The sequence below is a fragment of the Schistocerca nitens genome, chromosome 10 (assembly GCF_023898315.1).
Source record: "Schistocerca nitens isolate TAMUIC-IGC-003100 chromosome 10, iqSchNite1.1, whole genome shotgun sequence".
Taxonomy (NCBI): Eukaryota; Metazoa; Arthropoda; class Insecta; order Orthoptera; family Acrididae; genus Schistocerca; species Schistocerca nitens.
In genome coordinates this window covers 169839455-169864666 of record NC_064623.1, presented here as the reverse complement: position 1 = coordinate 169864666, position 25212 = coordinate 169839455, and the positions used below count along the sequence as shown (strand labels likewise).

General features: G+C 43.0%; 1 protein-coding gene across 3 annotated transcripts in view; it reads right to left on the bottom strand.

Annotated features, from left to right (window-relative positions):
- The window catches only part of LOC126210229 (uncharacterized), a 167965-nt gene that overhangs the window by 48321 nt on the left and 94432 nt on the right, over positions 1-25212 (bottom strand). For all 3 annotated transcript variants that reach the window (XM_049939415.1, XM_049939414.1, XM_049939416.1), the window contains 2 exons: positions 18845-19052; positions 13399-13673 (listed from right to left, as the gene is read on the bottom strand). In XM_049939415.1, coding sequence (XP_049795372.1) covers positions 13399-13673; positions 18845-19052 — 483 coding nt within the window. The remainder of the gene's footprint in view (positions 1-13398; positions 13674-18844; positions 19053-25212) is intronic.

The window sequence follows — 25212 nt, the reverse complement described above, 5'->3', positions numbered from 1 at the left end:
TTTCCCGCCATTGCGACGGAAACTCCCCCTCGACCCAAAGACGGTTGTAAAGATCGAGGAGGCACCGCTGGCAGTCCACTGAAAGGTGTTTCAGCATCTGACAGTGGATGCCATCTGGCCCAGGAGCGGTATAAGGGCAAGCGGCTAGGGCACTGCGAAATTCCCACTCACTGAATGGAGCATTGTAATATTCTGGGTGGTGGGTGCGAAACGAAAGGCTCCGACGTTCCATCCACTCTTTAATGGAGCGGAAGGCCAGTGGGTAATTGGAAGAAGCGGAAGTAAGAGCAAAATGCTCTGCCAAGCTGTTGGCAATTTTGCCGTAGTCTGTACAAACTGCTCCATTCAGTGAGAGCGCAGGGACGCTGACAGGGGTCCGATAGCCATAGAGGCGTCGGATCTTGGCCCAGACCTGCGATGGAGAGACATGGAGGCCAATGGTGGACACATACCGCTCCCAGCACTCCTGCTTGCTTTGGCGGATAAGGCGGCGAGCCCGCGCACGCAGCCGTTTGAAGGTGATGAGGTGTTCAATGCAGGGATGTCGCTTGTGACGCTGTAGTGCCCGCCGGCGATCTTTAATCGCTACAGCAATCTCAGGCGACCACCAAGGCACAGTCCGCTGCCGAGGGGACCCAGAGGAACGGGGAATGGCAGATTCGGCGGCAGTAACGATGCCGGTGGTGACCGATTGAACCACCGCATCAATGTCATCATTAGAGAGAGGCTCAATAGCGGCAGTGGAGGAGAACAAGTCCCAGTCAGCCTTACTCATAGCCCATCTGCTAGGGCGCCCAAAAGAGTGACGCCGTGGTAGTGACAGAAAGATCGGAAAGTGGTTACTACCACACAGGTCGTCATGCACACTCCATTGGACAGACGGTAAGAGGCTAGGGCTACAGATTGAAAGGTTAATGGCGGAGTATGTGCCATGCACCACACTGAAGTGTGTGAAGGCACCATCATTTAAAATCGAGAGATCGAGCTGCGACAATAAATGCTCAACGGTGGCGCCTCGACCTGTTACCACTGACCCACCCCACAGAGGGTTATGGGCGTTGAAGTCGCCCAATAGCAAGAAAAGTGGCGGCAATTGGGCTATCAGCGCAGCCAGGACATGCTGCGAGACATCACCATCCGGTGGAAGGTAAAGACTGCAGACGGTAACAGCCTGTGGTGTCCACACCCGAACAGCGACAGCCTCTAAAGGTGTTTGGAGAGGGATAGACTCGCTGTGCAGAGTGTGAAGGACATAGAGGCAGACGCCACCAGACACCCTTTCATATGCTGCCCGGTTATTATAATAACCCCGATAGCCACGGAGGGCGGGGGTTCGCATTGCTGGAAACCAAGTTTCCTGAAGAGCAATGCAGAAGCAAGGGTGAAGGCTGATAAGTTGGCGGAGCTCAGCTAGATGGTAGAAGAAACCGCTGCAGTTCCACTGGAGGATGGTATTGTCCATTGCGGAGAAAGGCGTGACGGGACTGGGAAGGCAGATTACGCCGCTGGGTCACCTGCTGCCTCCGATGGAGCACCCGTGCAAGTGCTATCCATTGCGTCTGAGGGATTGGTGAGATCGAGGTCCTCAGCGGACGCAAGGATCTCCACCGCATCCTCAGACGCAGAGCTTTTAGGTAGCGGTGGAGTAGGTGCCACCGCAGGTGTCTTGGACTTACGGGTCTTCAAAGTCGTTTTCTCTCGCTCTTCCTTTGGTTGCTGTTGTTGAGAGGGCTTATCGGAGTCAGTCTCTGGGACCGAAGAGGATCGCGAAGCCCGTCGACCAGCGGCCTGTGGCTTCTTCAGCCACTGGTTGGTGTCTGCTGAGCCGCTGGTAGGAACCTGGGAAGGGAGTGACCCAAGGGATCCGAGCGAGAGAAGCCGAAGAAGACTTACGCTTCTCCGGCTTAGAAGTGGGGACTGGTGTCCCCGGTGGTTTAGTGGGTGCTGCTCCCGAGGTAGATGGTGTGGGAGCAACAGCGAGGGAAGGGGCCCCCATCGTCAAGGGGGCAGGTGAGGTCCTCTGACTCTGAGAGCTGACTGTTTGTGGTGCAGCTAAAGGAGCTGGAGCAGGAGTGACAGTTGAGGCATAAGATGCCATCATGCGCACGGGATGTAGCCGTTCAAATTTCCGCTTAGCCTCAGTGTAAGTCATTCAGTCCAGGGTCTTATATTCCATGATTTTGCGTTCTTTCTGTAAGATACTGCAGTCCGGCGAGCAAGGGGAATGAGGCTCTCCACAGTTGACACAGACGGGAGGCGGAGCACATGGAGTATCGGGATGAGATGGGCGTCCACAATCTCGACATGTGAGGCTAGAAGTACAGCGAGAGGACATGTGACCGAACTTCCAGCACTTAAAGCACCGCATCGGGGGAGGGATATAGGGTTTGACGTCACACCGGTAGACCATCACCTTGACCTTCTCTGGTAAGGTATCACCTTCGAAGGCCAAGATGAAGGCACCGGTAGCTACCTGATTGTCCCTCGGACCCCGATGAACACGCTGGACGAAATGTACACCTCGGCGCTCTAAATTGGCGCGCAGCTCCTCATCAGACTGCAAAAGGAGGTCCCTATGGAAAATAACACCCTGGACCATATTTAAACTCTTATGTGGGGTGATGGTAACCTGAACATCCCCCAACTTGTCACAAGCAAGTAACCTGCGTGACTGGGCAGAGGATGCCGTTTTTATCAAAACTGACCCAGACCGCATTTTGGACAAGCCCTCCACCTCCCCAAACTTGTCCTCTAAATGCTCTACAAAGAACTGAGGCTTCACGGATAGAAACGAGTCACCATCAGCTCTGGTACAGACAAGATACTTGGGCGAATAGACGTCACTGTCATTCATTGCCTTTCGTTCCTCCCACTGAGTGGCCAGGGATGGGAACGATTTGGGGTCATGAACGTTAGCTTTAAAATGAGCCCTCGAACGCTTAGAGACTGCTGGTGGCTGGCCGCCAGCGAGAGATGACGTACCACGCTTCATTGCGGGTTATCCGCCCTGATGCCACCTACTCCGACCAAGGGCCCTCCCCACGGGCGCCACCCAGCCGCAGCAATAGCCACCTGGCAGGATGGCCATTGCCGGGAGTCCTGATGCCCCAGGGAGACGGGCATCTACTCCTTGGCATACGTGGGGAGTTAACGGCGCAGGCATCAGTAGAGCGATCCCTGTGTTGTCAGGGGGCTACAACCAACAGGGTACATGGCGGCCCCACCACAACGGACTGGCTACCATGCTGGATCTTAGGTGCAAAAACGTCCAAGGTCGTCGTTGCAGTTAAAAGCAACACTGCAGAGTGCAGCGTGGTAATCACACCCAGGGACATATCCTAGCCCAAGAGATGGAAAACGAGCGGGACACCATTGCAACGACGAAAAAGCCGGCTAAAGGTCTCAATACACGATGGATACAGTGCACCACGTAAGGCGCCCTTCCCCAATTGGCTCGCTCTTCAGAATAATTTAGAAAGATGGAGGTCAAACCCGAGAGGGGACCATCACAGAAGGCCGAAACATTTGAGACTCCTTTTAGTCGCCTCTTACGACAGGCAGGAATACCGCGGGCCTATTCTAACCCCCGAACCCGCAGGAGGAGGGGGGGGGGGGGGGAACAATGTGTCTCCACTACAGTTAGTGGATCGTCATGAAAGTAAAGTTCTAGTTCTGGATAAACAGTATGACACCAACAGAACTGCACAACACACGACTTAGGGGCAAAAATCTGGAAGCCTTGGGCTAGAGCCTATGATTGCGCCTTGCGGATGGCTCCCTGTAGGTGCCACTCAGCAACACCAGTACTGGTGGAACACTACGAAATGCAGAAGTGGTCTGCATACAGAGAGGGTGAGACGGACGGCCCTACAGCTGCTGTTAGACCATTAATGGCCACTGAAAATAGTGATACACTCAATACAGAGTCCTGCAGGACACCATTCCCCTGGATATGGGGGGAACTATGGGAGGCATCAACTTATGGAAAGCACGGAGGGACAGGAAATTCTGGATAAAAATCTGGAATGGGCCTCGGAGACCCCACCCGTATAATGTGGCAAGGATATGACGTCGCCAAGTGGTGTCATACATTTTGCGTGGATCAAAAAGATGGCAACAAGGTGTTGGTGTCTGGAAAATGCTGTTCGAATGGCAGACTCAAGGGACACTAAATTATCAGCGGAAGGTGCCCTGCCATGGAGCCAGTAGGCCACGTTGACTCCAGGACCCAACCCAAACACCAACACACCATATGTTCCAGCAGCCAGCAGCTTACAAACAACGTTGGTGAGGCTGTTGGGCCGATAGCTATCCACATCAAGTGGGTTTTTACTGGGTTTGAGCACCAAAATGATGGTGCTCTACCACCACTGCAACAGAAAGATGCCATAGCACCATATCTGGTTGAAGATGACGAGGAGATGTTGATTGTAGTCAGACGAGAGATGTTTTAATCATCTGACTGTGGATCTGATTCGGCCCAGGAGCTGTGTCAGGGCAATGTGCAAGGGTGCTTAGGAGCTCCCACTCCCTAAATGAGATGTTACATGGTTCACTGTGGCATATAGAGAATTACAGGACTTACTTGCACAGACTTGGGAAGGTGACGTATGGCACCCAATAGTCGACACATACCTCTCTCAACACTCCTGTATCTGTCGTTTTATAAGCTGGCATACACGGGCACGGAGCTGCTTAAAGGCTACCAGATACTTTAGGAGAGGGTGCTGCTTATGTTGCTGTAGAGCTTGCCGACACACTGTAATTGCCTCAGGGACTTCCGGTGACCACCAAGGGACTGTCTTTCGCCGAGGGCACCTTAAAGAGAGAGGGATCGCATTTTCTTTCACAGAAACGATTGTGGTAGTCACCTGCTCAACCATCACACCGATGTTACCATGTTTGGGAGAGTCAACAGTGACATCAGAGGTGAGTTTCCCAGTTCGCCTTGTTTAAAGCACATCTGGGCAGGCATCCGTGGGGCTGACGCTGGGGCAGTGACACGAAGATGGGGAAGTGGTCACTACTACACAGGTCGTCCTGTGCTCTCCAGTGGATAGATGAGAGAAGTCCTGAACTGCAAATTGATGAATCAATGGCCGAGTAACTACCTCGAACCACACTGAAATGTGTGGTGGCCCCAGTATTTAAGAGGCAGAGGTCGAACAGAGACAGTGAAGTTTCAACATCTCTGCCTCAGCCAGTAAGCACGGTGTCACCCCGCACAGGATTATGGGCGTTAAAATCTCCCAAAAGTAGGAAAGGTTCAGGGAGTTGATCAATCAGTGCAGCTAATACATTCAGGGGTACTGCGCCATCTGGAGGAAGATATACATTGCAGACAGTAATTCCCTGCGTCATCCATATTCTGATAGCCAGAGCTTCAAGAGGGGTTTGAAGGGGCACAGTTTCACTACAGACAGAGTTTAGGACATTAACGCAAACACCACCTGACACTCGATTATAGTTGTTACGGTTCCTATAATATCCCTTATAGCTACGGAGGGCAAGGGTCAGTATTGCCAGGAACCAGGTTTCCTGGAGGGCAATGCAGAAAGCAGGTGTAAAGCTTAAGAGTTGCTGTAGCTCAACCAGTCGGTGGAAGAAACTGCCGCAATTCCACTGGAGGATGACATCATCGTGAGGTGTGGAACATTCAATGAGGCAGTTTACGTCTCAGGGTTACCTGCTGCCACCGACTTTATGCCTGAGCAGTCCATATCTATTGTGTCTGAGGATCCGGCGAGATCCAGGTCCTCAGCGGACGCCGGAATCTCCACCCCATCCTCAGAGCTTTTAGGTAGCGGTGGTGGGTGGTGTAGGTACCACCTGAAGTTCCTTGTTCCCTGGCTGGGAGGACTTCACTGAATCAGTCTCTGGGACTGAGTGTGAGTGTGAAGCCTTATGACCAGCTGCTTTTGGGCTCCTCAGTCACTGGTGGGTGTCATCTTTCCCACCAGCAGAAACCCGGGAAGGGAGGGACCGAAGGGACCCCTTCCTAACGAAAGGAGCGGAGAAGCCTTACGCTTCTCTGGCATGGAAGTGTGGACTGAAATCCCCGATGGTTCGTGTGTGTGTGTGTGTGTGTGTGGGGGGGGGGGGTGTTGCTCCTGAAGTAGGAGCAACAGGAAGGGAAGTGCCAGCCACCATCAAGGGGGCAGGTGTAGTCTCCCAGTTCTAAGAGGCAACAGGAATTCAAGGAACTGATGGGGCTACAACTGTTCTCGTAGCAGCGGCATATGAGCAGGTCATAGCCACAGGATGTAGGCGCTCAAATTTTCTCTTAGTCTCAGTGTAGATCAGTTGGTCCAGGGTCTTATATTCCATGATTTTCCTCTCTTTCTGTACAATCCTGCAGTCTGGCAAGCAAGGTGAATGATGCTCTCCACAGTTGACACAGATGGGAGGTGGGACACATGGCGCATCGGAATGCGATGGACGTCCACTATCACGACAGGTGGGGCTGGAAGTACAGCGGGAAGCCATATTGCTAAACTTCCAGCACTTAAAGCACTGCATCAGGGGAGGGATATATGGCTTGACGTTACAGCAGTACTCCATCACCTCGACCTTCTCGGGCAATGTGTCACCCTCGAAGGCCAACATGAAGGCATCGGTGGCAACCTGGTTATCCTTCGGACCCCAACGGACGCGCCGGACGAAATACACACCTCGCCACTCTAAATTGGTGCGTAGCTCTTCGTCAGGCTGCAAAAGAAGATCCCTCTGGAATATAATACCCTGGACCATATTTAAGCTCTTATGGGCCGTGATGGTAACAAACATCCCCCAACTTGTCACAAGCGAGTAATGCCCGTGACTAGGCAGATGACGCTGTTTTGATGAAGACTGACTCTGACCTAATTTTGGACTAGCCCTCCACCTCCCCAAACTTGTCCACAAAAAACTGAGGCTTCATGGACATGAAAGGTTCCCCATCAACTCCCGTACAAGGTAAAGGGGCGAATAAGCTTCACTTCCATCCTTAGCCTGGCGTTCTTCCCATGGTGTGGCCAGGGAGGGGAATGACTTGGGGTCATATTTCTTAGCACTGTAGTTAGACTTTTCCCACTTAGAGACTGCTGGTGGCAGACCACCAGCAAGAGATGACGTACTACACTTCATGGCATGTCATCTGCCCTGACGCCACCCTCTCCACCCAGGGGCCCTCCCCACAAGCGCCACCCAGCTGCAGCAAAGGCCACCAGGCAGGATGGCCATTGCCGGGAGTCCTGATGCCCCAGGGCGACGGGCATCTACCCCTCGGCATACATAGGGAGTTAATGACACAGCCATCAGCAGAGCGATCCCTTTGTTGTCAGGGGGCTACAACCAACAGGGTAAATGCTGGCCCCACCATACTGGACTGGCTACCGTGCTGGATATGAGCTGTAAAGAAGTCCACGGTCATCGTCGGCACAGAAAGTGACACTGCGTAGTGCATTGTGGAAAATGCACCCACGAAGGTGTCCTCGCCCAAGAGATGGAGAACGGGTGGGATTGGAATGTTACAACGAGAAAGTGGGCTGAAGATCTCAATGCACAATGGACACGATGCACCGTGTAAAGCGCCCTTCCCCAATTGGCTTGCTCATCTGGAAAATTCTGAAAAATGGAGGTCAAACCCTACACGAGACCATCACATAAAGGCCGAAACATGTGAGACTCCTTTTAGTCGCCTCTTACGACAGGCAGGAATACCTCGGGCCTATTCTAACCACCAGACCGTGTGACAGAAATGCGGCACTGAGTGATGTGTGCATCATGATGTGCTCTACAGCAGTACAGTACCATAGACGCCAAGTTTGGAAAGAAGCTATCACTGACAGGGTCAAGAGAATTGGGGACAAAGGTCTGGGAGCCCTCACATGGAATCCCCTCCCCCAAAATAATTGACAGTAAAAATCTGAATTTGAAGCATAATTGTAACGCCTGAAGAGTAAAAGATTAGGCTTTTAATCCTTAGTAAGAAAGACAAGAAGGAATGTTGGAAATGTGAAATAAGATCAATGTTCAGAGGACAAAACAGCTAAAAACACAGCATGATTGTAATTTTGGCTGTATTTCAGTAAAACAAGACTGACTCTTAAAGCAGCAAGACAAATCATACAACACAATCAAACCAACCACATAAGGATTGAAAATGTTATTAAAGAAATATAATGGCTTGAAACTAATGTTATTTACATCAAAACAACTGCCTATACTTTGTAAGGCATAAAAAGTGTAGCACTCCATGAACACAGAATAGAGTAATGAGTATGCTGCTCATTTGAGAACTGTGGTTGCAGTTGCTAATAACGACTTGTGATTACGAAGACAAGAGAAAGAATCTAATAAATGAATTATTAGTGCACAATATTTGTAACTTTAAAAGAAACAGTCACATTAAACATCAGAATCTACATTCATTTACCTAAGGCCTAAAGAGACCAAATCGCAATGTAACTACAAGCTTATGCACACACAGTAGCGAAGTTGGCAAGGCACCACTGCAGTAGAGAAGCGTTTGCGTATATTACACAGTCTATGCTGAACATATGACAAAAGTTTATTGAATTACTTCTGAAACAATACTGGTTCACAAAATGATGCAACAAAAAACATTGTGCTGTCAAACTACTAAAATAAATTGAATAGTAAATGCTGTAATTTTAGCAGTAGGTCCCATTAACGCCACAATTTTAGCCTAGAAAACATGATAATCATCAATGAATAGTAATACTTGTCATGTCAGCAGCATATGTTATCCTAAAAACATTTTCATAGCAGCAAGTACAGTGTAACAGACTTTTATACTCTCAAATTAATGTTTTTTCACTGTTTAAGACATTTTTTATCAGACTCTTCAAATTGTCTTTGTTCACAATGATAATTAGCACCTATCATAACTATAAATCTCCCAGCAAAGTAGAGTAACTTGCTGTTCTATGTTCAGAAGTAAGGAAGAACAAATTCATTACCTTCTTCTTTCCAGCAAGAACTAAATCAAGAGGGCACAAGCTCAGGAATGGCTGACATGTGAAGCAAGTTATTCATACAAGTGTAATAGTCTCAATTTACTACAAATCTATGCACAAGCACTAACCTTTCCACTACCCTTTCTTCCCCTCAACAGGTGCAAACAGCCAGTAAAAACTGTCAAATGTCGTGTGCAAAGTTTTGTAATGTGGTCAATGAAGTATGAAGGTGTAATTCAATGTTAGTACACTACTAGCAGGTGTTTCACACTTGAGTAAAAATTCAGGCCACCTTGCTAGCTTTATTACAAACAGATTGCTCTCCTTCCAAAATAATACTGAATTATTACCACTTGATACCACAACTATAACTGCTCAACAGCAGCATGTTGCTGGTCATTTTGTAAAGATGCCTTTGGGTACATGTACTACTTAATGACATTTCCAGCCTATTGATCTTGTATAGAATGCCATGGCATGAGATGAACACAACTTGGGACTTACTCAACTCTAATTGGGGGTGTCACTAGGCATTTTCACTTAAGTCTGCACAAATATTCTGATATTCAGATGTCGGCTACTGGAAAGTAACAAATACAGTACAAATTTTAATTTATCACTGAAACGCTCACTCAAATGTAAACTAATTGATCACTAAGGTAACTGCCAAATTCTGCTTTTTACACTTCGGAAGACAAACCTATACAACACAGCAATAAGTATTTTCACATCCAGAACATTTGAAATCCTTCGAAAACATAATATTTTTTTGTTACAGAACACTGCATAAATTATTAGAACATTTAAAACTAATCTTAAAAAAAATCTAAAAATTTTCTGAACTGAATCTGATAATTTCAGCATATTATGGTTAAAGAAGTACATTTCTTTAAAACTGAGCATGGTGCTGTACGGGTGCCCACAACATGGTGTTTCCGACAGCACTTTATCCCGTATGGGTGGCCAAGTGTCAACTAGCTGCCTGAAGGTCATTTGACATATCAAGGACACAATTTCAGCACATAATGTGGAGGTAGGTTCCACTACCAGAGGGCTGCATTTACCCATTTTGTTAACCTGGCAGCAATCGAAAGAAACAGAAGAGAATCACTTGCAGTTTGTTCGCAGGTGTTTACGAAGGAAGAAGTGGTGTGTAGGTAGGTGACAGAGGGAGAGGTTTTGGATATTTCATACAGAGATTAAGAATCGCAGGAAATTCATACTCCCCAGATGAAAGTATAAGTGATGAACCACCCACATCAGTGTTTCAGTTGTCAGTCAAACGAGTACAGTATAAGCCACTTTCATGTTCCCAGAAATAACATTTTCCTGCTGTTTGTGTTATTTTGTATCGCTCACGATTTTGTATCGTATCAGATTTTGTGTCAACATGTTTATAATTTTCCCGTAATTTTCGCTCTATGAAAAAATGTTCGTGGAGAAAAAACTGACGTAAAAATATGCTGGCGGTTAAGTAGTGTTTTTACAAACATTACACGGTTAAGTTTCTTGACACCAGAGTGCTCTACTCAGCGGATTTAAAGTGGTAAACATGTAGAAGTTTGAACAATTCGTGCCGTGTCTCCTGTCGTTGCAAAACTCTACTCTGCATGCTGGCTGATGGAAGTAATTAGGTTCATTTAAATAAAGATATCATGACCAATTACAACCATTTCCGAACTCTCTCTACAGTGCATGAGCAGTTTTGTGATTGTTGTAATCATGTCGCACCTCTGTCAAACCGTATTTAGCTTATAGCACTAGTTGACACCTTCATTCACTTTGCGTTGCTCAGATGTTTTTGGTTTAAGCGCAGTGTCAATTACGTATTTTTCATGCTGAGCAAAACACGTTTCAAGAATTTATAATCCAACACACTTGTCGTACAGGAGTGCGACGATAATATAAGTTAACTGTTTATCTGAAACTACAATAGTGAAGCCAGAGTACATAAAATTTTTCTTTACAAAAAGGGGTTACATTTCCGATTTCAACGAACTATGTCGTCACTTTCAAATGTAAAACATCAGTTGAAGAATATATAATAGGAATTGTGACCATACATCTGCCAACTATTAGAAAAATAATGACACCAAGTAACCGAGGAAAAGGTGGCACAATCAAGTCACTACAGGCTGTGCCCATGCTTGTCCAACTGTTCATTCCAAGTCCTAATGTAGAATAGATAAATACTACACTAGGGTAAAAATTGCCAAGGATTCTTGCAAAATGCGAATCCCAAACTTCCCATGAAGCATGGCATTTTGTAATGTGTACAACAATATTTTGGTTGTTAGATGCTATACTGAGACGAAACTTCATTTCTTTGTTATCATACCTTATCGACTATTCTTTTCTACCTAATTTTAAAGCTGTAAACAATGTATACCAGTTTTTTTCCTGTATACCAGTGTGATTTGTGTTTAATAATTTCAACTAGAGACTAGTGGCGCCAGCTAGTGCCCGTTATTGGACATTATATAGGTCATGCTTTATTTCTTGTGTTTCTATGTTATGTTCACGCCCTCTAGTGGCAGAATGGGTTACCAGGCAAATGGAGCAATGTTACGTTAGCAAGTTAGTAGTGTGTCAGTCATACATGAGAGTACAGCATGTTTTGAGATTCTTTTTTTAGAACATAGTAAAATCATGTGCTGCATTCCATATGGAAGCTTGCTATGCCCGAGACACTTATGGTGAGGTTATTATCTGTGTTTATCTCATGGGAGTTCGCGCCATGATAATGATTAAATATGTGTGTTTAATTTTCAGACTTGTGAACTTATATCAGCCACACAATCGTTGTGTCACAGCAGGATACATTGCAGAAGCCTCAACAATTTTTACCCTGGTGTAGTTTTTATCTATTCTACATTAGGACATGGAATGAAAGGACGAGCAACATGGGCATAACTTGTAGTGACCTGCTATCATTATTTTTCGTGATTGTTGTTACATATAGGGCACCCCATTGCATTTTCACACTTTCTGTATGTGCACATAATATGCATCAAAATACTTTCGTCAGCAACTAATAAAAACTACCGATGTAATGGAAACTGGTAACTGTCTGTTTGACACAATTTCATATTTTATATTGACATTTTTGGAAAGCCTGCAGCTGTCATTCGTTATTTAAATAATGAAATACTCTACCAATTACGTAATTCTTCATCCTCTGCACAGTGAGTTTTGAGAATTTTTTCTTGTTATCAAGTGCAAATATTTACATAAATCATTTGTGTGGTGTTTGCATAATGTTGTTCTGCATCTCTTTAAGTGTAGTCATCTTTTTGAGGTTATCCAGTGCGGTGCCTCCTCAGTTATGTTGAAAACTCCGTACACACGCAAACTCTCACTCACATTGTTTGTGTAATGTACAAAAAATACAAACATAAATACAGCACTTGACAATAAGACTAAATTATTGAAATGTCAATTGACACTACAATAGTGAAGCCATAGTGACAGTACATAATATATATATACTTTACAAAAAGGTGTTACATTACCAATTTCAACGAATTACACAGCCATTTTCAAAGGTAAAACATCATTTGAAGACTTTATAATCGGAATTGTGGCTGTATGCTGGTAACATTAAGACAACAAATGAAATGCAAAGACAACTTAAAAAGAAACTCTGTATGGCATAAGTGGTCTGCAGTAAAACGACACGAAACTTACTAACTTTTCAACATTACTTTGCATATTTGAGCCATCAAATTGTCAAAAGCCAGTGACTACTGGCGAACAACTTCATTATTACAGTTAGCATTTGTGATTAAATTGCCAAGGTGTAACCTGTTTAGTACTTTACTGGCCATTGCCCTTCGCATTCCACAGTGCTTCCAGGATTAGCATTCAAAAATTTCTCAGTTACATATCACGATGGAAGGCAATGAAAACTCAACTCCGCCTGTCTGTGCAAACCCTTAATTCCAGCAACCAGTAAGTCCATTACTAAAGAGAGATTAGAAAGTGCATTGATTTCTCAAACCTGTCAATAACTAGGTTTGTACTATATAGTTACACATGAAGCAACATTATCTCTATCACTTTTTATATATATTTTTCAAGAAACCATTTTTGCTTCTCCTGTAAAATTTAACAAATGGATTTACGAGGTTTTCATTGCCTACCATCGATATCAACTTTTAAATATTCCTATATTTTTTTGTGACTGCAGGCTACTCTATAGAACACATAAAACTCATGTTTTCATAACTTTCATGTTTTCTTTTTATAATTATCTTGTCTATTAAAAAGACCGGCGTTTATATAACATACATACTTTGTGCTTTTAAATGGTGCAAGAATTATATTCCTATCACATTTAGGTATTTTGCAATGCCATTTAAAAGCAATATAGAATTATGCCAGTTCACAGCCAAGTGCACACACACACAAATATATATCCACAGTTTTTCATACATACTTCTGTCATCTTCCTGACTGGACTTGGAAGCTCGCCAGAAAGGAGTAACATCACTTGAGCGAGAGCTGACTCCAGGAAATGGAGGGGGTTGCGAGGCCACGACCAGCTGTGGCCTGTCCCCCACCTGCTGCTGTTGCTGCTGCTGCTGCTGCTGCTGACGGCAGCGGCGCCGGTTGCGGCCCTTGGACTTGCCACGTGCATCCTCAGAAGCAGCATCGGCCTCCTCTGCAGCCAAGTCTCGCTTCGGTGGTAAAGCGTGTAGCTCTACTTGGGTCCTGCACGATTACAAATAAGTTGAGGTAGGAAGAAAACGAGATACCAAAGAAGAAGACAACTGGGAATTGAAGAACCACTGTCCAAGAACACCATTAATAAAAGATATAGGCCAGCTGAGCACACAAAGGGTGTTCCAAAACAATCGTTACAACTTTCATAATGTATTCTTGGAGAATGGGGATAGTAGAAAGATGTGGCTCTGAGCATAATGTTCTCATACACCTGAAGTATTAGTAAGCATCTGACAGAGTCCAATTTGTGTGCCACCTATAGCACACAAAATGTCTAAGTGATATTCCAGACCCTCCCGTGTGTCCAGCCTAGCACGTCCTCATTAATGTGTGCAATTGTCACTCTAATACGAGCTCGCAGTTCCTGCAGGTATTGCACAAGGGTCTGGTAGTCACCATCTTTCACAAAATTCCAGAGAAAAAAAAAATCTAATGGGGGTTGTGTCTGGAGACCTTGGGGCCCAGGAAATGGGCCCACCTCTGCCAGTCAGCAACCTGGAAAGATGCGTCCAAAGCCTTCCTAATGAACAAGGTCCAGTGAGGAGGGACACCATCCTGATGTCAGGTTGCAGTTTTTTGATCCATGGAAATGCAAACTGTTCCAAGATTTATAGATTAACAGTCAAACACGACACAGTCACAAAGCAGATCACACCAGACATTTATCATTGGACTGTAACATACAATTTCCAGATTGAAAAGGGGGATAGGGGGGAGGGGTGATCAGAAGTGTACAGCCTCACACTGTTGGTTTACCTTTCCAGAAATATGGAAGAAGCTCCATCTCTGAACACCACATTTTTCAGATAGTACGGATCATTGTCATGCGAATCAATTTAAAGTGCACAAGTTTTGCCCTTCAACCTACTGTCAGGCTGAAACGTATGCAGTAGCTGCACTTTATAGGCATGAAGCAGCTCCCTTATCAAGAGTAGCATCCTGTGAACTGTAGTCGGTGGTAGCTCCAATCGTCGGTGTGGTGTGGTGTGGTGCCCATTTTTGTCAACAAAAAATTAAAGTAGTAATAATAATAATAATAATAATAATAATAATTCAAAATTTTAGGTGGTGGTGAACACTATACTGAAAACTGTACCTTTCTGCCTAGCCCCATTTCTGAAATATATGTGATCAAAGCTGTGAACGTCACTGCAGAACACCTTGTATTACCACGCGAGTTACTCTTGAAAAGTGTACTCGAAAGGTCGGTGGAAGGAAATATCGCAGGGGCCAGTCTGGATATGAATACATGAAACAGATCAATAATGACGTGGGAAGTAGAACTTACGGCAAAATGAAAAACAGAGCTGACTAGCAAAAGGATGGGAGAACTGCAGCAATCTGACCATAGGATTGATGGATGAAATACTAGATTAGAAATTAGCATTGCAACAATACATCTGTACGGTATCCCATAAAGAAGGCAAGTTTTGAAATGGCCACCATTTGTGCTCTATTCAGTTTGTAGCACTGAACATTGCACTAATTTCATCCATTTTCTTTGCAATTAATAACAGAGCGCTTCACAATGAAATAGCACGTTGTCATAGTGAAAACTTATCACAAATGATGCGAATGCCGTGCAGACAGTTCACACATTGTGTGGAATGTTTAGTTGACATAATGCCCAAAATAAGTTGACTGTGATGAGACTGATCACTAAATCTGAGAAAACTGTTTTGGTTATAGACATTAACCACCCCTTCCCCCCCCTCCCCCAGAATTAACTCACAAAATCCAAATCGGACAAGAACTGAAGCCAAATGAGCACAATAAACATCAAACATCTGCGCATTGGGTACTTGAGAAACATAGTAGACAACTTTTTCATCAAGAAAATAATGTTAAATGGTATCGTGTACTTTTAGTTGAATGGTTTTGTGACAAAAGCAAAATTTCAGGATTTGGAAAACAAGTGACTTTGTGGTGTGGTATTTGGGCCGAGGGATAACTGGGGCGCACTTATTCAAATATGGGATCAGAAATACATTAAAACTGGATGGCGAATGGTACAGCAATGTTTTAAGAGAAATTTTGTGGTCTTAAGTGGGTCATATGGATGCTCAAGAGGATCTGTTTCGATAGAGCATACGAACTGTCACATCGATTGCAGGAATGGACTCATTAAGAGAGAGACTCCCAAGCCAGATGAGTTCTCACAACGAGGACGTGAACTGGCCACTCTGATCTTGTGATCTGACAACCATGTGATTTCTTTCTGTGGTGTACTCTAACTCCCGTGTGTATGCCAACCAACTGCAATTACTTCTAGAGCTCAAGAAAGAAATTCATCATGTAATTTCGGAACTAGAGAGGCATGTAAACCGAGAAGCTACAGAAAATTTTATCTTAAGTATGAATGTGTGTAGAGAATCATGGAGGACATTATACAGTTATATTTTGTACATAATCACAGGTAGCACATACTGCAACAACATGTAATTTACTTAATATCATCAACAACATGTAATTTACTTAATATCATCAATAAATTTTGTGCATTATTGTGCATTCAAATGTTGCACTCTTTAAGGGATACTTTTTACAAGGTATATTTGTGCGGATGGGAGTGTGAGGTGAGGAGATGGTTTTTTTATGATCAGAAAGCTTTCCTGAAATTAAGTAAATATCAAATAGTATCACCACCTACAGTTTAATGTGACAATATCAATCTAATAAATCCCAACCATTAACTACATACAAATGTAGTGTTTTATAATTGTAACATTACAGATTAAATTTATGCCCGGGAGAAACCTTCAGGAGGCAAAATGTACGTACTGCTGACAGACACACACTAAAATACACAACACTATGCTAAGTTTCTGAACCAGTAGTTCCTTTCTTGGCAAGGAGAGAGATACAGGTTGTGGAAGGTTAAAAGGGAACCCACACTAAACTGAAAACAGGCAGGCCTCATGTACTGACAGACAGGGACTGTGAATTCCAAAGATTGATTGTAAATATCACACAAAGTCATTGGAAAGAATTACTTGTGAATTCCGAAGTGCTACCAATAGTCCAGCTTGCGCAATGACCACATAGGGTGTTAAAAAGAGTATGGGCTACAATGCAGCTCCTCATAAGCCAGCTATTTCTACAGTCAAGGCTCGAAGTGACATTCGACGTGGCATACAGAGTGACGCCACTGAACAGTGGGTGGCTGGAATCGAGTGATTTGGAGTGAACAAACATGCTACACCCTGCGGAAATCTGATGGCAGAGTCTAAGAATGGTGAATTCCAGGAGAACATTACCTGCCATCGTCAGCATAATGATAAACCACGTCATAAAACAGCATCTGTGAGGCGACAGTTTGGCAATGAAAGGACTGGCCTATCTGAATCCCAACCTGCACCCGACGGAACATATTTGAACCGAGTTAAAACATCAACTTCACTCCGGACCCCAATTTCCTGAGTCACTACCTTCAGTGGTTTTGTCTTTTCAGGAAGAATCAGTTGTCATTCCTCTACATGCATTTAGAAACCTTGTTGAAAGTGCCACCAACAGAGTTCAAGCGATTAGATATTGTACTTTGCTCCAATTGGCTGCTTTAGTGAAAGCTAGATGGGGTTATGCTCTTGTCTGCACACCAACGCGATTATTTTAGTTTATTAATAGTAACTAAATTAATCTTCAAGTATATTCCGAACTACCTCTCCATACTTTACCATGGCAATTTATAGTCAACTTTCTATAAACAGTTCATGTACTGAGGAGAACTGTCAATTAAAGAACGACTGCCCAATGAAGTCGTTCACACCAACCAGACAGTTGTGACTACGATGAGATGTGGCATTACAACACAAGTGGTTAAGGTTGGTCATCTGCGAGTAAAGCATGCAAGAGTTCAGGGATGTGTAATTTGCAATGACACACATTTACTATAGTGTTGTCACCAGACATCACTAAGGAAACCAAATAACTGGTGTAACATTACTGTCAACCATTCTAGTGCCACTACCCAATAGGGCACTAGCTATCAGGAATGCTCTGTGATGAAACCACACAAAATCTGATGCATAAGCCAGCCCAAGGCTAGTCTGAGTCAATTGCAATGCCATCAGTGAAGTGCACAGTGATCAATATATTGTTTTGGTTAACAGTGTTGGCTCTGGCTGTTATAGACAGGGGTCATACTGTGCAAACTGGACTAATTATAATGCTTACTCTAACAAATGGTTCAAATGGCTCTGAGCACTATGGGACTTAACATCTGAGGTCATCAGTCCCCTAGAACTTAGAACTACTTAAACCTAAGGACATCACACACATCCATGCCCGAGGCAGGATTCGAAACTGCGACCGTAGCGGTCGCGCGGTTCCAGACTGTAGTGCCTAGAACCGCTCGGCCACCCCGGTCGGCCTTTACTCTAACACCTTGCACTGCAGTGGAAGTGTTCCACAACAGATTCTAAACTGCCTAATGAATCAGGCTTACTCTCTGTTGGTTTCATGTAAAACATACTTTTACTTACAAAGTGGATTGAATTATGGCTAATGAAACTGGCCAATGGTTTACTGTATGATCCTGACAGGCATATACATGACTATGATATAATGTAGAAGTCAATTTCCTCTTTTCTCTTACTGAATATGGTTATAATGAAAATAAATGTCATCCCTATAAACTATGACCTTCATTATTTATGTGAGATAAAAGGCTGTCATCAAAAGCTACAAACTCAAGATCTGCATGCTTACTTCTGTGCTGGGGCCATTGAATATGTCCTGTTAGTAGAACTATTAGGACTTTAGTATACTGGCTGGTGGGGCAAGATACTGCTAAGCTGCTTGTATGTTCTCTTTCTCCAAACAAATGGTGTGAAAGTGACATGCTAACTATGATAACGCAAAGAAGGGAATAGCATTTTACTTTTATAGCCACATGCTATTTCTTACATGCAAATTTAATCTCTACTGGGGAAGAGGTGTGCTGGAATTTCACCACAAGGTATGTACAGCTCAGCAAATCTGTCTCATAATGTTATACCTTTCTCAAGTGAATTTTGCTTTTGAAAGAATTACACATATTTTACATTAAATCACTTCGTAACTGGGCATTACAACAAAGGCAGGCTACTAATGTCAATGTGATAAAGCAGAATGACCGATTCCTCTCAACAGGTATCTCACGAAATGAAGAAATCACTAACCTGACAGTCTCTGTCTTGTTCCGCTGCCACTCCATCCTGCGTAGGCGTTCTAGAGCGTTCTGCCGACTCACTGTTGGATCCGATCCCAGACCCTTCTGCTGGCCTTGTGACTTGGCCTTTTCTCCATCCTCCACTTGTGCAGGTTGCGATTCGCTACCACTGTTTGTCTTCCCACCTGCCTCTGTAGGTTTCTCAACCAGTTTAGTATCTAGTGACAACAAATAATAAATGGGGTCTCAAAACAACTGATTTATAATGATCAATAATTCACTGCAGGCAGAAATCTTACAACGGATGATCCAGCACTCTGCTCCTAACTGGAAAAGTTAGTTCCACAAGTCAACAATATTTCTGCCAGCTACTCTCATCTGTCCCTCTGTGCAGCTACAGTAAGACAGACTCTCACCTGTTAATCCTAGAACAAGACTACCTGGAAACGTTCTCGCAGCAAGTCAGGCTGCAGGAGTTGCAATGGTGAGTAATGTAAATCGTCACAGGAGCCCCAGTAATCACCATCTGTACAGCTCCTGCATGTATTCTGCAACAGTAATGGGAAGTTTAAAGGTCTCATTTCTGCAAAACTTGTTCCTTCCCCACTATACCTGGCCTAACATGCATTTGAATGCAACTTTTCTGTTGATGTGCAGTACTTCCTTTTACCCTAGTTTTCTGCACTAGTCATGCAAAAAGCCCTTTGTCCTTACTTTCTAACTTGCTTAGCCAACCAATTGTTTTTCAACCCTTTTTATTACATGAATTTACTTTTTTATTACAAGCCCACAATCATCTGCACTAAATTTTCATGTTTATTACGAGAATAGCAAAAAATTTACAATGCCATCATTTCTCAGCATAGCCACCCTAGGTTTTCAATGCACATGGTCCACAGTTGCACAAGCTTACCCATATACAGAAAAGAATGTCTCTGTTGTGTAGAAGATAAACACTGCTTCCTTCACCTCCCAATCATATGTGAATCGACAGCCGTCTTTGGGCAGAATAAACAAATGCTAATCCGATGGAGTGAGATGGTGACTATATGCAGAATGCTCCGTCTTCTCTAAATGAAGATTATGTAGTTATAGACAGTGTGGACAGCAATAAGTTGCCACGCAAAAGGAAGAAGATACTTTGACAATCAAAATTTTGACCTGTGTTTGGTTCGTATTTGTAAGGCATATAACTTATGTATATCTCTTCTTGCTGACCCTTTTTCTCTAGCAATGTTTCAGAGTTGGTCCTTGTAAAAAGGAAGGTGACTACCCTGAGAGCACCATTTTTGCTCCAGAATGTTGAAACTTTAATTTCCTCTTGGACAGAAACTTCAGGTAATTTCAGGCCTTACTCTAGCATTTACACTCTGATTTGAAATTTCGTCTTCAGTGGCAACTCATTTCCAAAATGTTTCACGTTTGTTAGCATGACAGTTCAGCAGATGCTGACAATTTCTTAATTCCTCTTGTGCTCTTCACGGAGATATTTTGGGATCCATCACACACACACACACACACACACACACACACACTACGGTAGTTGTGCCTGCTATGCACTACTACCTTTGTGGTTCTTATGACTAACGTGTATATTGTTTGTTGCTTCACCAATAGTCACTAATCAATCATTCAGGATCAGCACAATGCTTTACAAAATGTAAAACACTTCTTGGTTTACTTACACTGTGTAAAGGATGTAAAACACATTACGTGTGGCTAAGTGAGTGGTGTGCAGTAAATTTAACTTCACTGGAAAACATTTATTATGTTTTCCAGAAAACTGTGGGCACCAATAACTACCCAATGGTTACTAGTAACTCTACACAACTCCCACATTGCTGTGAACAATCAATAATATGTACCATCTGATGATGAATTGTTAGGCAGTTCGAAACTGGTTAATGAAATAATAAAAACTGAAGAACAAAACAAAGGAGGACTTTTTGCAGCAATTTTAAGAAACATTTAATCTATATAATGTTGGCATAAATATTGGATGTGAACGCATATCCTATTCTTTGCAAGCCCAGCTCATTTGGCTACAAATGGATTTTTGCTGCTAATACACCTGCAATATAGTGCAGTGTGTTAAGGTTTGTGTGTGTGTGTGTGTGTGTGTGTGTGTGTGTGTGGGACAGGGGGACGATGTCTTTTGGTGCCAAAGAAACAGTAGGGCAGTCATGTATATTTTGCAACACAAAACTAATTGCTCTCATACTGCTTAAAACTACCATAAACAAAGAAAATGGTGTCATTTTAAGGTTAGCAAGAGCATGAAGCCAAACCCAACATACAGACGAATTGCAGACGACAATTACTGAGATACTTTCCAGTTTATCCTTAGTAAGACGCTGGTGACGTCTTAATATGATAGTTACATGAAGTGGCTGCCATTTCAGGTCTCAACAATGTAATATACTTGTATTTCCTTTCCAGTTTTATCCCCAACGGTGGAAAATTTATCTTAGATAACGTTTGACTCCCTGTATTCCTACCACCTTCACAATGTCGATGAGTGCATTCCTGTCAACAATGTAAAAAGCTTTCACTGAATCTACAAATGCGAAAGTGTAGGTTTGTCTTTCTTTAATTTTTCTTCTAAGTCATTATTGCCTCACATATTGTAACATTTCTTCAGACTCAAACTGATCTTCCTTGATGTCATCTCCTACCAGTCTTTTCATTCTTCTATAAATAATGTGTATTACTGGAATGAGATTTTCATTCTGCAGCGAAGAGTACACCGATATGAAACTTCCTGGCAGATTAAAACTGTGTGCCAGACCGAGACTCGAAGTCGGGGCCTTTGACTTTTGCGGGTAACTGCTCTACCATCTGAGCTACCCACGCACGACTCACGCCCCGTCCTCACAGCCTTACTTCTGCCAGTACCTCACCTCCTACCTTCCAAACTTTACAGAAGCTCTCCTGCTAACCTTGCAGAACTAGCACTCCTGGAAGAAAGGGTATTGCGGAAACATGGCTTAGCCACAGCCTGGGGGACATTTCCAGAATGAGATTTTCACTCTGCAGTGGCGTGTACGCAGATATGAAACTTCCTGGCAGGTTCAAACTGTATGATAGTTCTGCAAGGTTTGCAGAAGAGCTTCTGTGAAGTCTGGAAGGTAGGAGACGAGGTACTGGCAGAACTGAGGCTATAAGGATGGGTCGTGAGTCACGCTTGGGTAGCTCAGATGGTAGAGCAGTTGCCCGCAAAAGGCAAAGGTCCCGAGTTCGAGTCTCGGTCTGGCACACAGTTTTAATCTGCCAGGAAGTTTCAATCTGTATTATTTTGCAACACTCATTACTGAACTGATGCTTCTGCAATATTCACACCTGCTTCTTTGGAATGCTAATTATTTCATTCTTCTTATAGTCTGAGGGTTTGTTGACTGTGATATATACACTGTATACCAGCTGGAATAGCTTTGTCTCCCAAGGATTTCAATCATTTTGATGAGTGTCTTCTGCTCTAGAGGCCTCATTTTGATTTAGGTCTTTCAGTTTTCTGTTGAATGTTTCTCTCTTCTCACCTTCGTCTTCACATATTTCCTCTTTCTTTTCCGTAGAACTGTTTTAAGTTCTTTCCTTTCATATTGCCCACCCAGATTTCTACTTTTCTTAGTACTGGCTTACCAAGTGAGATATTTATATTCAAATGACTACTTCCCTTTTCCCCGAAGGCCACTTTTTTCCTGATCCCCTATAGCAACATTTATATTTCACAAACTTAAAAATACTTTTTCACATAGGTGACAAAACTATGCGATTCCTTTTAAAATCATGTTGGAACTCCTTTTGCCTGATGAAGTGCAGCAACTCGACATGGCATGGACTCAACAAGTCATTGAAGTTCCCTGCAGAAATACTGAGCCATGATGCCTGTATAGCTGTCTACAATTGCAAAAGTGTTCCCGGTGCAAGATGATTTACATGAACTGATTTATGTTGGGGGATCCGGATGGCCAAATCATTCGCTGAATTGACCAGAAAGTTCTTCAAACCAGTCACAAATAATTGTGCGCCGGTGACATGACATCGTTGTTTGGCAAAATGAAATCCATGACTGGCTGCAAATGGTCTGGGCAAGTAGAACATCATTTCCAGTCAATGATCGGTTCAGCTGGACCAGAGGACTCAGTCCATTCCATTTAAAAACAGCTCGCACCATTATGGAGCTACCACTAGTTTGGACAGTGCCTTGCTGACAACTTGGGTCCATGACTTAGTGGGGTCTGCGTCACGATCTAACATTACCATCAGCCCTTAACGGGACTGGTCTGTGAATACCAGGAGAAACCTTGACAAAATTGTCAGTTTTCTGAATAGTGTATCTCAAAGCATAAGATTTGTAAGCCCATATAATGCTTACAATTTTTAAGACATCTTTTGAGAACATTTTTATGTATGAACTACAGCTTTAACTCTCACACTTTTTTTAACTGTATTTTTTTGTTGCAAGTGAAATAAAGTATGCTAATTATTTATGTACATCATAGGTACACATTACTAAAAATACAAAGTAGACAGTTTTTTTCGTGTAAGTTCTTTACTCTATTATCTTTGAAGCAGACTATCGAAAAGATGGTGCTGTCACAATTTGTGGCACAAAAAATTTCAAATATGATTATCAAAAATTTTGGAAATGAATTCAAGGTTTTTCTTCAAAAAAAGCATTTTATTTTCAAAGTTAAGTCCCAAGAATAATCTACTTTTTAGTTAAGCATGTTTTAAGGCAGTATAAAAAAATTTCAGCACTCTATTTTTAATAGTTTTTAGCCAAAGTGTGCAAAAACACGAAACAATTTTAACTTTTGGAAAATTCAAGTTAAAGTTAATACTTGCTTTTTCTATTCAGCCTGCATGGCACTAATGCAACCCAGGTCCATATTCATCTTGTTTTGTGTGTTGTTCTTCCTCCCTTCTCTTTTTCACATTTCTTCTTCTTATTCTTGCTTCTTTGTTGGCTTCAACACCGATTTTTCTGCTTCGAAGAGTCTCCTTCGGTCAATGGCTATTAGAGTTCTGTGCATATTTAGTCCACCAGGCACTCCATCAGCTCCATAACATTAAGTCTTGACACTTCACTATTTTCAAAGTATTTAGTCCTACTAAAATAGTTTTTGGTATCCATTGCCATATACAATTGTTGATACTTTCATTTGGATTTTAGGTCCTACAATGTAAGCATTTCTCTAATAATCTTGTGTCACTAAGATCCCCATACATAGGTTTTATAGCTTCCATTATAGCAAATGGCAAAGACTGTTTAAAATTGTAGGTCTTACCTTGAGTAACAGCCCTCTGGTAGCCACTCCACGAATCACTGCCAGGTGGGCAGCGTACATGACATGGTTTGTCATCTGTGGAGGATTTATGAAAGAAGGTAGCCCATACTGCCTTTTTCATTCTCTCAAGGTCATTTTTATTTTGTCTTATGGCTTGTACATAATAATACTGCAACCTGTCTATTTCTTCACCTATAAGCCACCACATCCACTAATGCTCTTACCATCAGCTAATTTCTTTCCTTTCAAATTCCTCAATCTTCCACCTAACCTTTTCTGGAGTTGTCCAACACATTCCATTTTTTCAGTTTTTGTGTCACCATAAGGTTTGGAGTCACAAACTTTTTGGTACCCTCTTGAGTCTCCATGTCCTAGGTAAGGTATATACATCCAACCACATTTCTCCAGTGACCTGTGAAATATCTTCACAACACTTTCAGATTCCATCTCTCCATAATAACCACTAAAATTAATAAAAAATTCATGATATTCAGTTCCACTACTGCAGCCATGACCAATGACTCTTCGTTGTCAGGATTCATTCAGGACTGCAGACATACATGTATTGCTGTCATTCATGCCTATACTTTCCTGAACAATATTTTTCATACTATCATTTGCTACTTCTTCTCAAGTCTGTAGAATAATTTTATTTATTGTACCTGTCAAACATTGTAGGAGGAGGTAAGTCCATAAGAGCACAGAAAATTTGTGCGCTTCTGTACCCTTTACCTGTACACCTCATAGCATAAGCAAGTTTAATATATCTGTTGTACACTATGTTTAGTTACACAAGTATAACCACACTCGCTTGACTCACAAAATTACAAACAATTCTTAATTTAGATGTACAACCTCTTCTAGCACGTATCTCCTCAGCTACCTTCACACCACACTACTGCCACACTCCTTACACTGTGAAGCTTGCTTTATTAGCTCAGACAGAGCAGAGAGTTCCACAATAACACAAACTGAATCAACACTTGGTGTGTGTATTTTATCAGCACGAATACTGTCAAGCCCATTGTCCAAATATTTCAGTTTTAGCTTCAAAGCACTTGGAATAGTTTAAGCTGATTCAAGTGTT